Source organism: Vombatus ursinus, unplaced genomic scaffold (assembly GCF_900497805.2).
Source record: "Vombatus ursinus unplaced genomic scaffold, bare-nosed wombat genome assembly UNPS02014832.1, whole genome shotgun sequence".
Classification (NCBI taxonomy): domain Eukaryota; kingdom Metazoa; phylum Chordata; class Mammalia; order Diprotodontia; family Vombatidae; genus Vombatus; species Vombatus ursinus.
In genome coordinates this window covers 35703099-35718196 of record NW_020954610.1, presented here as the reverse complement: position 1 = coordinate 35718196, position 15098 = coordinate 35703099, and the positions used below count along the sequence as shown (strand labels likewise).

At 36.9% G+C, this 15098-nt stretch overlaps 1 protein-coding gene across 1 annotated transcript in view; it reads left to right on the top strand.

Annotated features, from left to right (window-relative positions):
- TMC1 (transmembrane channel like 1) overlaps positions 1-10431 on the top strand; it is a 125696-nt gene extending 115265 nt beyond the window's left edge. Inside the window, exons 17-20 of the mRNA XM_027839375.1 lie at positions 3319-3444; positions 7843-7921; positions 8029-8080; positions 10409-10431. Coding sequence (XP_027695176.1) covers positions 3319-3444; positions 7843-7921; positions 8029-8080; positions 10409-10431 — 280 coding nt within the window. The remainder of the gene's footprint in view (positions 1-3318; positions 3445-7842; positions 7922-8028; positions 8081-10408) is intronic.
- Positions 10432-15098: the final 4667 nt, after the last annotated feature.

Sequence of the window (15098 nt, the reverse complement as noted above, 5' to 3'; positions counted from 1 at the left end):
TTCTTTCTTTCTTTCTTTCTTTCTTTCTTTCTTTCTTTCTTTCTTTCCTTCCTTCCTTCCTTCCAATTTGAGTATCTTGTGGATAGTAGCCTCACCTACTCACTGCGTCCTTTGTTAGGTAGTCTATTTTTTCTTTCAAGCTGATCACTTTGTACAAGCTAACATTTCTGCATTATTATTGATTTCTTGGCTTTGTGGTTTAGCTTCACAAGTTGAAAAACGGTAATTTTTTCCCCCAGGAAATACATGGGGAGTTTGAAATAGTTTTTTTTAGGAACAACCATGGTTTGCCATTTTTGGAAAACATTACCTATGATTTGGGGATCTTCAACCACATTAAGAAAGGAATAATGTTCAGGAGGAAGGTGATGATTAGAGTTATCCCAAAGTGGAATGAACTGCCTCAGGATATAGTGGTTTGTTTATTACCAGAAGTCTTCAAAAGAATGCTGGATGTCTATCAGGAATTTTTGAAAAGTGGAATCATTCTAGCATAGATTGAACCAGATGGTTTCTAAAATATCTTCTAACTCTAACATTCTATGATTCCTCTGTGATCATGGTAAATTTTCCCAACCTACTCTGTGAGGGTCATCTGATGAACTTGCTTCCTGATAATTAGAAGTACATGAAGAGTGAACATAAATTTGAAAAAGTGAGAGATTTAAAAGAACTGGTAAAATGATGGCCTGTGTCTAAGGGTAAATTTTCTCTTCCCCTTCCCCCAGTTAAAAGCAACCGTTTAGCTCCAGACAGGGTTTCCTGACCTACTAAAGCAACACAATTGACAGCGCAACTCTGTATCTTTGAAGTATTCAGACTTTATGGATGAGAATGTTTTTTAGGTTGTTGTTTTTTTTTTTTTAAAAAGCATTAGGTAAAGGGATATACTGTCTTTTATCTTAAATAGTCCATGATGACTATAAAAGAACTCACACCAGTGTCTTTCCTGGGAAAATAACTTTTCATTGCAAAATCAATATGTAAACTATAAAAGCAGTAATGTGGCACAAAGTTTGGAAATTCATAAATTCAGCCTACAATGAGAAAGATTTATATGTTAGAATAAGAAAAAAAGCAGAATTAATCTTAAGTATTTAGAAGCTGATTTTCTAGTTTATGTATTATCAAAGTCCTTTCTTAGGATCTTAGATTTAGAGGTAAAGGAAGCTTAGAAGCCAACTAAGCAACAATACCATGCCCCTTCATTTTACAGATGAGGATATTGAGGCCCAGAGAATTTAAGTGAGTTGCCCAAGGTCATATAGGTAGTAAGTATCAAAGAAAGGATTTGAACAAAGAGCCTGAATGAGGAAGATTCATCTCAGACACTTACTAGCTGTGTGACCCTGGGCAAGTCACTTAACCTTGTTTGCCTCAGTTTCCTCATCTGTAAAATGAGCTGGAGAAGGAAATGGCAAAGCACTCCAGTATCGCTGCCAAGAAAACCCCAAATGGGGTCACCAAGGGTCCGTCATAACTGAAACGACTGAATAGCAACAACTTTTTACTCCACAAGCCAGTGCTCCTTCAACTAGACTACTCTATAGTTCTTCACAGCTTCTCTACTCTTGGCCTTCGTGTCACTTTGTGCGTCATCAGGTTGTGAGAGTGAGAAAAGGAAGTTAAAAAAAGGAAATAATTTTTCAATTGTTTGCTTATTTGCAACTTTATTGAACAATGATATTAAAATTACTGGCTGATTGGGATTTGAGATTATCCCTGGTTTACATTTTATTAAATTATTGCTTATGCTTATTTCTTTGGTTAAAAAACAAATGCGTAGAGTATATTATGTCAGCAACCAAAGAGTAGTTTCTCCTACAAAGAAAACTATGTGAAATAAGAAAAAATTTAGCTATTTCCAGGACATGATTCAACAGCAATTTTAGCAATGACTGACAAATTAATCTTCAAATTCTATAGAGTATAGCCAAATAAATATTATTTGCCTAGTGGCTTTTAGTGTTATTATTATTTAATTCAACACATTTGCTAAGCACCTAATATGTGCAAAGCACTAGGATGAACACTTGGGAAACTAAGACAAAAGGAAAAAAGCAAAACTCATTTTCCCTGACCTCAGAGACCTTATAGTTTAATGGGTGGATAAAACTTTTACAGGTGGTTACAAAGTAAAATGTCTTGAAGGAAAATAAAAAATCAAGGTCCCAGGTAAAATGCTTTAAGGCAATTAGAGGAGAGAGAAATCATTTTCAGCTTCAGAGTTCACAAACTTTTCATAGAAGGTTATTATTTGTATGTTTTAAGAAGACTACTTCTTGGGGCAGCTAGGTGGTGCAGTGGATAGAGCACCAGCCCTGGAGTCAGGAGGACCTGAGTTCAAATCCGGCCTCAGACCAAACACTTGACGCTTACTAGCTGTGTGACCCTGGGCAAGTCACTTAACCCCAATTGCCTAAAAAAAAAAAGGAGAAGATCACTTCTTGGATTGCAGGGGGTTGTGTAGTGACCCAATGTTGAGGGAATGGACACAGTCAATGAAAATCACTCTTTTTAGAAGTTTAGCTGGGAAGGGGAAAAGATATACAGTAATAACTTGAGAGGGGATCAAGGAAAAGGTTATTTTTTAAAATTGTGGTGGTGTTTTGTTGTTGTTAATATTACTCAGGATAGGGGAGACATGAACATGGTTATAGGCACAGAAAGGAGGCAATTGAGAGATTGAAGGTGTGTGTGTGTGTGTGTGTATCTGTGAATATGAGAGAAGGAAGAGGAGGATAGAACAGAAGAGAAGAGAAGAAGGAGAGGATGTGAAGAGGAAGAAGGAAGGAGAAGAAGGAGAAGGAAGAGGAAAGGGCAGTGGAAAGGAGAGAGGGATGTTGATACGTTTGTTTCTCAAATAAAGGTTAGCAATTTGGCACTTCATCTCACAAAGAAGCAAGCATGATTAGGTTAAGAGGACCATGAACTACGTGGTACCTAGTTTCCTTTCCCTGTTCTTGGGCAATGTTAGAACACCGTCTTCAGTTTTTCTGGTAGTAGTATAATATTTCTACAGGCAATGGGGGATAATTTGAAAGACTCTATTTGGAGTCACAAAAACTTGGGTTTGAATTTTGACTCTGATGCTTAACCAGCTGTGTGTCCTTGGGTAAGTCACTTTATATATCTGAGTCCCAGTTAGTTCATCTGTAAAATAAATATAATAATGGCTATTTAATTTATCTCATAAGGCTATTGCTAGACTAAGATGACATAATGTTATAAAGGGGGCTCTGCAAACTATAAAGCCCTTCACAAAAGTTGGCTATTATCTTCTGTGTTCCAAACTATCCTTTCCTCTTGTTTTTTCAGTGGCAAAAACAGAATGTTTGAAGTCATTGGTGAAACTCTGGAGCACGATTTCCCTAGCTGGTTGGCAAAAATCTTACGGCAGCTCTCTAACCCTGGGCTCGTCATTGCTATCATCCTGATCATGGTGTATGTATACTTCTGCTTACAGAAAAAGCCTTTGTAACTCTTTTATCCCATCCCACCACTACTCCTTTCTTTTCACTTCTCTACTTTCCTACACCTTCAGATTCCCAAAGGTCTCACTGAAACCAAACCAATTTCAGGTTTGATTACTTTGTGGTGAGGGGCTGAAATTCATGAGCCTTAATCTTGATCCTATTGGATATGATTCATCTCTTTTCATCATTTCAGGATTAAATAATTTGTTGCCAACTGGCCAAAATAATAATTAAAACATCCAACAGAAGGGAAGGATATAATGATAAATCCAATCAGGGGATTGAGTTTAGCCTCAGGTCCCTACCCCTCAGACCCATAGAGCAGATGGCATTGAATAAGCAAACATGATGATCCTGAGTGTTAGTATTCTCCATGGGTACCCTCTAGGTCATTTTTCAGCGCTGAGGGCCTTAGAAGTCATAAGCACTTGCCCTCGGTGAGCCATACATAAATGTTTGTTTATGACAATAGAATCGTAGGACTGGATGGGTCCTTGGAAATATCACCATGATTGCAAAAAGGGTAACATTTAATCCTTCCCTCCTCTCATTCCCTTGAGACATTCACACTTAAAAATAAAAACAGACCATAGACTTGCCAATACAGCAAAATGAAAGGTTTGAAACTAGGAACCTGAAGCAGGGAGAAAAGATTATTAGCTTAGTACACAGAAATGACAAGAGTTCATAGAATCGTAAACTCTCAGAGGTGGAAGGACTTCACAGGTCACCTACTCCAGCTGTTCACTAATCAATACCCATTTTTACAACATACTCACCAAACTTTCATCCAGCCTTTGCTTGATAATATCCATTTGGGAAAGGGGTTCCACCAGAAAGTCATCTTTGGTTAGTCAGGAAGACCTGGATTCAGATTTTCCATTTGGCACTTTAACTGTGGGATCCCAGGCAAATTATTCAACTTCCTTGAACTTCACTTCCCTCATCTATAATATCAGGGAGTTGGACAAGATGCCCTCTACTCTCTATTGAGAATATAATAACACAGAACTGTGTGACCTTAGATAAGTCATTCATCTTCTAAGGATTTCTCTTTTCTTACGTGGAAAATTAAGTATTAATCTGAATGATTTTTTACATTGAAAATTCTCTGATTTTAATATTGCTTGGCTTGTCACAAAGAAAAACCTCTGGACTACAGTAGGAGTAATTAGAGAACACAGAGACAGGCCATTATGAACCAGTGCAAAATCTCTACCTCCGGGCATTTTTAAGAGTATGATAGCAACAATCTGCCTTGGGAAGACTAGTGATATGTGTTACTAAAAGCTGTGGATTGTACTAGATGTACTAAATTTACTTCCACAATTTGGATTCTAGGATTTAGTAGATTGGTGTTCAGAGTTTGCTATGAACAATTCCCTTAGAATTTTAATATTTATATCTTTTGGGGATTTAATCCGATACTAGTTTTGGTAAAATTTAAGGATGATATTCTCTGGCTGTGTTTTGAAGTCCCCTGGGTAGAATAGTGGTTAGTAAAGTGGGCTTGGAGACAGGAAGATATAAGTCCAAATCCTTGCTCAAACACTTACTAGCTCTGTGACCCTGGGCAAGTCGTTTAACTTCTCTTAGCCTCAGTTTCCTCATTTGTAAAATGGGGATAATAATAGCACTTACTTCATAGGATTGTTGTGAGGATCAAGTGAAGTAAAGTGTAAAGCATTTTGCAAGCCATAAAATGGTATGTAAATGCTAGCTATTATTAATTTAAGTTAGATTAGCAATGGGAGTAATTGCCTATTGGAGATTTTGAGCTGCCTATTAGACAATTGGACTGGATGTCCTTGCAGGCATCTCAAATTCATCACGTCCAAAATAGAACTCATATCTTTTCCCCCTAAACTCACTCCTCTTCTGAATTCCCCTGTTCCTGTTGAGGTCCGAGCCTCACCCAGGTTCACAATCTTAGTGCCAACCTTGAATCTTCAATGTCATTCACCCCACATACCTAGTAAGGTGTCAGATCTTATTTTTTCTTCTTGTACAACATCACTTAAATTCACCCCTTTCTTTCCATCCATGCAACTACTGAACTAAATCAGGTCTTCATCTTCTCTCTCCTGGAATTTTGTAATAAATTTCCAATCGATCCCTCTACTTCAGATCTTTCCCCATTCCAATTTATTCTCTAAACCAGAAGGGCAACACTCTTAAATGCCCCAACTAGATTAAAACGCAATCGGAAAATGTTTGCAAAATAAAGATACAATAGAACATAGATAACATTAATATGTGATTTTCTAAGTCAATACACAGTCCACAGGGATCCTAATGTATGGTTTAGTGGCCTCCCTTTCTATAGGTTTGACAACACTGCGAAAATGATTTTCCTGAAGTGTGGATCTGACTTTGTCACTCTTCTACTTAATTAACTCCAATGGCTCCCCATTACCTCTAGAATGAAATATTAATTCCTCTGTTTAGCATTAAAAGCCCTCTACAACTCGCTCTCACCTATGTTTCCAATGTTATGACACGATACTCCCTTTCCATTCTAGCCAAATTGACCTTCCTGTTGCTCCCCAGACTTTACTCTCCTCCTGTTTTGGTGCCTTTGCTCTGACTGTCCTCATTACCCAGAATGCATCCCCTCCCTACTTCCACCTAATCTTAGAATCCTTAATTTTTTGTTGTTCCCCTCTGTGTCCCACTACTTTCCCTGGACTCAGTTGAAGACCTGCCTTCCACATGAAACCTTTTTTGATTCCTACCATGTTTTCCATTCTGAATAGTCACATATTTTTCTTGTGAATAGTACATACATGTGTCTGTAGTTCCCCCTTCTTTAATACACAATAATAAGCTCCTTGAGTGCAGGAATTATTTCATTTCTGACTTGGTATCCCCTGTGCCTAACACCTAGTAGGCACTCAATGAATATTGTTGATTACTTGACTAACTTTTGGTTCCCTAAAGTTATTTGTGGAATCTTTTTCGCCTATTCTGTTAGCTAACAGAAAAAATAAATGAGATGAAGCCTAGATGATTTGCCCAAGAACACCCTACTAGTCGGTGGCAGACAAGATCTTGTCTCTTGATTACCAGGACAGCAGCACACAGTGGTTAAAGTGAAACTAGAACATGATTTCCAAGTCTAACATTCTTCCCTGTATACCACATAGAGCTTGCATTATAGGACTAGGAGACACACACAGAGTTTTTAATAGTTTGTCTCACTGAGTAGATTCCAGAATAAAACCATCATTCTTAAAGCAGTGACTGACAAGTTGTGTGAATAAGTTCAAAGTCCCATATTACTTGGATTAATACCAGTTTAGAGTGCGCCAAAACATATTAGTAATTGCCTTACTAGGGCCAGATGGCTCATAAAGGTTTTAATTTAGGATGTTTGTGAGTAGAGGAACTGTGTTCTATCTCCAGTTAGCAGCAGCAGAGAACAATGTCACATAGATATTTATCTGCCTGCAAATCTATGCATTAGAGGAGATGAACGTCTTTTTTTTTTTTGTAGATTCATTTGACTAGTATGAGTGGAACTGTCTAATTATGGGTATCTGAAAAGGCCTTTAGAATTCTAGTTTGCTTTTTAAAAAATAAAGTACTTATTTTCAAAAGCACATATGAGTAAATTATGTGAAACATCTATGTCAAAAAAAATAACAGTGATGAATTATGTCACTGGAAGACATTAATGAAAAGAGTGATTTTTCTTTTAAGTTGGCAAGTATTAAGACCTGTAGCATTTTTTCCTTCTTTTGAAGCGTTACATCAGTGAATTATCAAAACTTAGTAATAATTTTTAATATTCATAAGAAATGAGAGAATGAAATAGAAGTTCCAGTACCCAAATTAACATAATAATATCATTTATATAGCACTTTAAGATTTGCAAAGTGCTTTATAAGTATTACCTAATTTTATCCTCACAACAATCCTGGGAGATAAGTGCTATTATTATCCCCATTTTATAGATGAAGAAACTGAGGTTTATGAGGTAATTTACTCAGAGTCATACGGTAAGTGTCTGAGGCAGATCTATTGAAACATTGGTCTTTCTAACTTCAAAATCCAATATTCCACCCACTACCTCATTTAGCTGCCTTTAAGAAGACATGTAAGATGGATAAGGAAGTGAGGACGTGTCAGGAAGTCCCAAACATGAGAATGGGTATTAGGAGATTTTGATTCTAGTTTGATTCTAGTTGAGCTCTGCCATAATTTGTGTGAGCTTGCACAAGAAGTCTAGCACTTCTTTGGACCTCAATTTCTTTGTATTATTAAGTTTCCTCATTGTTGTAAAATTCTATCACTCAAATGATAGTTTTAAAAATTTGTCTGAGAGAAAAGAAACATCAATTATCTTATTTTCCTTTCCATTTAGCTTGACTATTTATTATCTCAATGCTGCTAGCAAGGTACAGAAACTTGGAAACTTAGAGTTAAAGAAGAAGATGAAAATGGTAAGATATCATTCATTGTAGGGAAATGGTGTCTCATTACTTTCAAATCATGGAAAAGACTAAGATACTGAAGTGTTTCTTCTTCTCATTTTCTTTGCGTTGCACAGCAAGCCGAGGAGAACAAAATAAGAAACAAAAAAATGGCAGCTGCCAGAGCAGGTTAGAAATTATTTTGTGACTTAATATTTTGTAAGTAGATTTTTTTTCCTCTTCTTTCTAAGAGGCATTTTGGGAGAGTATATGGAGCAAGGTGGTGGTAATTGTAGTAGCGGCATTGGTGTCCAGGAAGATATGCTTATAGCTATGCTCAAAATGCTAGTAATAGCAATAAGACAAAAAAAAAAAAAGAAAGAAATCAAAAGAATAAAAATAGGCAAAGAGAAAACAAAACCACCTCAATTTACCAAGGACATGATGGCCAACTTGGAAAATCTTAGAGAATCAGCAAAGAAAACCCACAAAAATAAATGTCATTTGTAGCAATAGAAAAATTCAAGAGGAAATGATAGAGAAATTCAATTAAAAATGATTAAAAAAAGAATAAAATTTGAAAGTCAATCTACTACGTTACTCATTACTTGTATAAATACAATTACAAAATGTTCTTTAAAAATATTTAAATATCTGGAGGGATAAGCAATATCCATGCCTGGATTGTTTTGATAGAATAAAAATCATTATAGCATTGAAATTTAATTATGGATTTAGAGCTCCAACAATCAACTATTTTATAGAAACAGATAAAATAATAAAAAAAATTTAAAATCTCAAGGGAAATGATAAAAAAATTTGAAATTAATGGGAATAGCCTTCTAGGCCTAAAATTATGCTGTAAAGTAGTTATTATCAAACTTATTTAATAATTAATAATAGAAAAGTAAATCAATAGAATAGAGTAGATAAATTAGAATCAGAAATAATAAAACTCAAGAACCCAGTTTTCAGGAAACAAAAAACATAAACTCCTTATCTGACAAAAATTGCTTTGATAACTGGAAAGCATATTGACAGAAATTGGGTTTAGACTATCACCTTCACCATATGCTACAATTAGTTCAAAATTGAGCTGAATATTAAAAAACCTTTAGTAGCTATGCCTGGAGGAGGAATTCTTAAGTAAATATGAGCTAGGAGTAATCACAAAAGAAAGACCAGATAACTTTGCTTCAAATTGAACAGCAAAGTTAATGCAAATAAGATAAAAAGAGGAACAGAAAATTGAAAAAAAGTCTTTATATTACATATCTCTGATAGGAGTCTGATTTTCAAGAAATAGAGAACTAACAAAGTTATAAAATAAAATGCCATTTTCTGATAATAAGTGTTCAGAGGAAAAGAACAAACAATTCTCAAAATAAGAACTGCAAACTAATAACAACTTTATGAAAGATTGCTCAAATCACTGAAAAAGAAAAAAAAAAGCAATAAAAAATTAAGGAGGTTTTACTGCATGCCCCACAGTTTGGCAAAGATGACAAAATTAATAGTGTTGGAGGGCCTGTGGAAAGACAAGCACATTATTGCACTCTACGAATTGTCCTAATCATTCTGGAAAGCAATTCAGAATTATGATAAGTGATAAAGCAGGTCACATGTGGCAGGTTCCCCACCTCAGGAAATACCCATCCCCTTTGACCTAGACATCATACTGCTAGGCTTATGCATCAACTTCAGTCTTTTTCACTTTTGCCTTGTCCAATCTCTCATATTCTCCTGTCCTCATTCTGAAGTCCATCTTTTACCCAAAGTCATAACTAAAGTGTAAAGACCAAGGTTTTGCCCAAGTGGGCTCTACCAAGCAGGTGAGAGCTGGCTCTAGCACACCCCATATGTGTGTTTCTATAGTATTTCCAACATTAACTATTTCCATCATTGCCATATTGTTGGGTGAGAGGTGAAATTTCAGTTGTACTGATTATATTTCTTTCATTATTAGCAATCTGGAGCAATCTTTTACATGGTCCTTAATGGTTTTAATTCTTATTTGATACTTACAGTGACCTTGGTTGAACAGGTATTATTATCACCACTTTATAGACGAGGAAAATGAAGCTAAGGGGTTGAGACTTTCCTAGGATCACAGGATCTTGTAGGATTCATAGTGAGGGACCCAGGATTCTAAGTCCAGGGTTTTCTAACCACTACTCCATACTGTTCTCAGGTCCTTTCTAGTCCTAAATTCTGTGATCCTTTGAAACTTCACCTTAGTTATCACAAAAGAAATCAAAACAGCATTTTGAAATGCTAGGATTATTAGAAAAGAATAGATGTTAAAGAAAGTCAGTTTGCCCACCTTATTATGTGCAGAGTTGCTGTGAGGATATGAAAATGCTCCGAATGCAAAAAAGGCGGGGGGGAGTTAAATGTAGTATTACAGTGTGCAGTATGTTGTAAAAATGCAGATTTCAAGTAACCTTGCTTAGAAACATTTATTAATTACGTGGAAGACTAAATTTTTATTTTCTTTTATTCACGTGTTTGTTTTAGCAGCTGCAGCAGGTGGCCAGTAACCTTAACAGACAGCTCTGGAACTCAGGAATACTCCTGGCCTTGGAAAGGAACAATGATAAGTTGTCTGGATGTCCAAAGAACTTCCATGTTGTTATTTCAAATCTTTTCCCTTATTTCCATTGTCCTTTAATGTCAAGCACATTTCCAACTATCTTTCTGATATAGAGAAAGATCTCCAGTTGATTCTTTTCTCTGTACCAGTGATTAATTATGAGAGCCCTAATTTCTTCTCTGTAAGACTTCCCTGATCAGTTCTACTGAACATGAGAGCCTGAGAAGGGATGAGCAAGAAATTCCCACACATTGACTCAGTGGTTTGCCTAAGAGTTATGTTAAAGATGCAACCATATTGAATGCCCTTCTTTTACATTCTTTCTCAAAAAAAAAAAAAATTGCCCTCAGAAATTTGTGCAGTTGGAGTCTGAGCAGGGATGTGTCACCTTTCTCACTCCCCCCCAACCAGGATGAGTGTCACATATTATTAACTAAACAGTTAATGGCTGATTCATTCACTAGCTTACCAGTTCAAATAAAAAAAAAATTAAGTGCTCTATAGTCAGGCTTCTGATTTTGATTTCAAAATAGGAGTCAGTTTAGCAACAGTTTTTAAGTGAAAAAGAGACCGGTCAGTAGTATTGCGCAGATGAATGTTTGAATGTCTCTCATCTAGAGGAGAACCTCAGAGCTTAGAGAAGCAGCTTTTTTTCTTTTTGAAGGAAAAATAAAAAAGGCTCATTCATGTTACCCAAAGTATAACTGATACTACAGGCTATTCATTTGAATGCTAGCAGGAAGCAATGAAAATATCTATTGAGTTAATATATTTTTCAACAGGTAGGCATAAATATGTTTTGTAATGAATGAGAACACACTTTTTGGAGGCACAGGGCTTAGTTTATAGGTGTACTTCAGCATTATAATTTATTTACAAAAGTAATTTACTTTGAATAATTGATTCTTAAGGCCCCTTGTCGACTGGTCTGCCCATGCTTCTGCATTCTCATCTTCCTGTACTCTCCAAGATGGAAACTCTGCTCCAGCCAAGCCAACTTGCTGGCCACCCCCTTGTAAATAACTTACTGATTCCTGCCCCTTCGTGCTTGCATATGCTCTTCCTGATTATTCCTGCCAAGTCATGGATTTACAACCTCCTTTAATATCCAATTTAAAAGTTATCTCCTCCAGGAAACCTTCCCAGAGTAACCCCAGTTCACTTTCATCCACTCCCTTATTCTTCATCCCTCAACAATATATGTCTTCAATTTGTAGTATATTATTTGCAGTTGTTGACATGTTTTTTTGTATCTCAAACAATCTCCTCTGTGCATGCTTCACTTTTCTGAAGTAGATGTAAGCTCCCCAAAAGCAGGGATCATGTCTTCTAACTTTTATATTCCCCAAAGGTACCTAATTTAGTACTGTGCACACAGTAGGCATTTAATAAATAATTATTAACTAATTAAAGGGCTCTTTATACTTACTGCCACATTTTAGAACAAAGAATTCATTCTATATAGATGAAAATGTCATCATAGTATAAAAGAACTGATTATCCAAGAATGCAAATGATCGGTAGGTCATTATTGCACTGCATGGGAAATTAGTGGAGTTCCAGGTTTCCTCTGCTTTTTGTACAGTGCACAGTATGAGATGACAGACAAACTGCTTTGTGTTGGCATGGTCATAGTAGGCATGCTGCCACTTGCCCATGATCTATTTCCTAAGGATGATGAGTGAGAATGACGAAATGTCTGTCAAGTGTTATGATCTTTGAGAGTGAAAGGCCATATAAATATAGGTGAAGACACATGCAATATGAATACAAGTGCTACTTATTTTGGAAAGGGTAAACTCAGAACAAAATATATAAATAATGAGCTGAATTTGAGCATTGTCTGAGCTGCTTCATGATTTTAAGTTAGGCATCCTTAGAAATACAAACTTTTTATGCACTTAATAGTAACCGGTTGATAAATGGAAATGTAGTAGAAAGAGAATTAGATTTGGAGTTGATTCCAATTGGGTTTGAATTCTGGTTCTAACCTTGGGCAAATCACTTTCCCTTTCTGGATTTCAGTTTTCTCATCCGTAAAAATGGGGGGGGGGTTAGACAAGATGACCTTGAATGTCTCTGCAAATGCTACATTTATGCTCCTATGAGTTCGAAAGATTTAGACATGAAAGCAGTATTAGAGAGATAATCTGGTTTAGTTTCCTTTTTCTTCCTCTTCCTCTTTCTTTCCCTTCCTTCACTCCTCCTTTCCGTCTTCCTTTCCTTTCTTTTTCACTTCCTCTCTGTCTCTCTATCTCTCTTCTCTCTGTATCTCTCTGTCTCTATCTCTCTGTCTCTCTGTTTCTGTGTCTCTGTCTCTGTCTCTCTCTGTTTCTGTCTGTCTCTGTCTCTTCAGATTAGGAAATAATCTTAGAAATTTTAAATGATTAATCCTGAAGTCACATTGATAGTAAGAAGCAGATCTAGGTTATGAACCCATGTCTTTCAACATCAAATCCAGTCTTCTTTCCCATATACCTACCTAGAAAAGTGTCTGGGAGCTTAAGGTATAGTTTCCAATGGTGGCTAATTTTTTTACCTACAGCGTAGACTTGTTGCTAGAAGATTCTGATTCAAAGGATTTGAAAGGTATTGTCCTGGACATTTCTGATGGGGTATGGGCACAAGCTGAGACCTTTGCTCCTCTCCCCAAGAAGAATTTGGGTCCCATTTGTCTACAGGCCCCAGAAAAGCCTTAAACTTTCTTTGACCTCACTCTGGTCTCAAATGGTTGCCTGAGGCTATATTCCACTCAACTAGACTTTCCTTATCTCTTATTCTGACTTTCCCTATCTCCCTTTGAAATCCTAATGAAGAAGTCTAGTCTTTGATCCCATTAGATTTTATCAACCTCTCCCTTCCAGTTCTTTGTTACTCTAATAAAAGCCTACCTCTTCATATTCCATTCCCATGACCCCATCCAGACACTCTCATTCTCCCTAAACTCCTCCCCCAGTCACCTAGATCCTCTTCCTAACCCCTTCTCTGGTCGCCCAAAATTACTTGAGTGTATGTAAGATCCACCCTGGCCCCCATTTAAACACTGAGATTTCCTCATGCCCACTCATCCTTGTGTGTGTTCTTTAAGAGTCTGTCCTGTACGGCCCATCTCTAATAAAACTTTGCTTCTAGCTGAAAAAAGATTTGGGTCAAATTCATTCGGGCAGGACCCGCATGTCATGTTGGGGTCCCAGCATCCCAAGAATCTACACCTCATCATTTCCACTTCCTATATTTTGCACAGTGAAAAAATTTGGAAGTCAAATGAGGAGAACAGACTCTACCAGGAACAATCTCAGAAAGGAATTCCAACAATGGTGAATTTTGATAGTTAATCTCAAATATCTGGGAAAGCTTCACAAATACATTTGAATAACATGGGGAAACTAACTTTCTAGAGAATCTCTCTCAATCATCTATTTCTTGGGTGAAAACAAAAGAAATAAAACAAACTATGCCTGGAATCCCATAAAAATTGTGTTTGGTTTGAGCTATACTTTAGTATCCTAGTTCTAATTTCAAAATAGTTTGTGACATTATAGGAAAAAAAAATGAGAGGAATGAAAACAGTCCAGGAACAACCATACTGCATACTCTCTGTTCTTTATTCTACTCTTACATCATTAAATTGTTTTCAGTATTTGTCATCAGGCAAGTGTTCAATTTTTAAAGATTAGTATATTTGAAACCAAAGGAGCTCATCTGGTGTAATGGAAAGGCTTTGGACCAAAAGCCAAGATATTTACAATCTAATCCTTGGGGCTTCCATTAACTAGTTATGTAACTTTGGGAAGTCACTTTAACTCTCTGGTCTTCAGTTTCCTCATTTGCAAAATAAAGGTATTTGAATGTTCTCTCAGGAACTTTCGATTTTAAACTTCTATAATTCTATTGGAATTGAAAAGATCACTGGCTCTGGGTTCAGAGCACCTGGATTTAAATCTAGCCTTTGATGGTACTACATTTGCAAGTCACAGCCTCTCTGGGTATTGACTTTTTCATCCATTAAATGAGAAGATTGTGGAGAGGATTCTGGGAAGATGGTGGAGTAGGTCAGAAAATTTCAAGCTCTCAAGATTTCCCTTCGCAAAAGAGATGAAATAGCTCCTCTGGGCAAATATAGACAAGTGAAAACAAATAAGAGTAGAGCAGAAAACAGGAATCCTCAAGGGACAGTTGGAGAAGATCTGAAGAAAAATCCCAGGATGAGATTTCCTCCCTGTGAAGAGTAAACACCTCCAGGCTAGGGACTGCTTAAACAACAAGTGGCAAGCCCTGGGGTTAGCTGGTTTGGGAGGCTGCCTCTGCCCCAGTCACAGGAACTTTTACCCCAGGCAGTGAGGGAAGTTGGGCATCTGACCTGAGGAAGATCTAGGGAACCTCTGCTGGTAAGGAATGCCAGACCCAGCTATGTTAGAGATGAGGTGGGGACTGAGGAGACACTAGCACATGCCTGGTGAGTGCAGAAGCAGTGGGGTGGGGACGCTGCTGGCTGTGGGCACTTACAGGAGGTTGGAGATCCTGGTTTGAGTTCAAGGTCAGAAAGGAGATCTGAAGAGGCACTCCATACCCTAAGACTAGAGGTGATCATAAAAACTAAATTATTACCAAAAT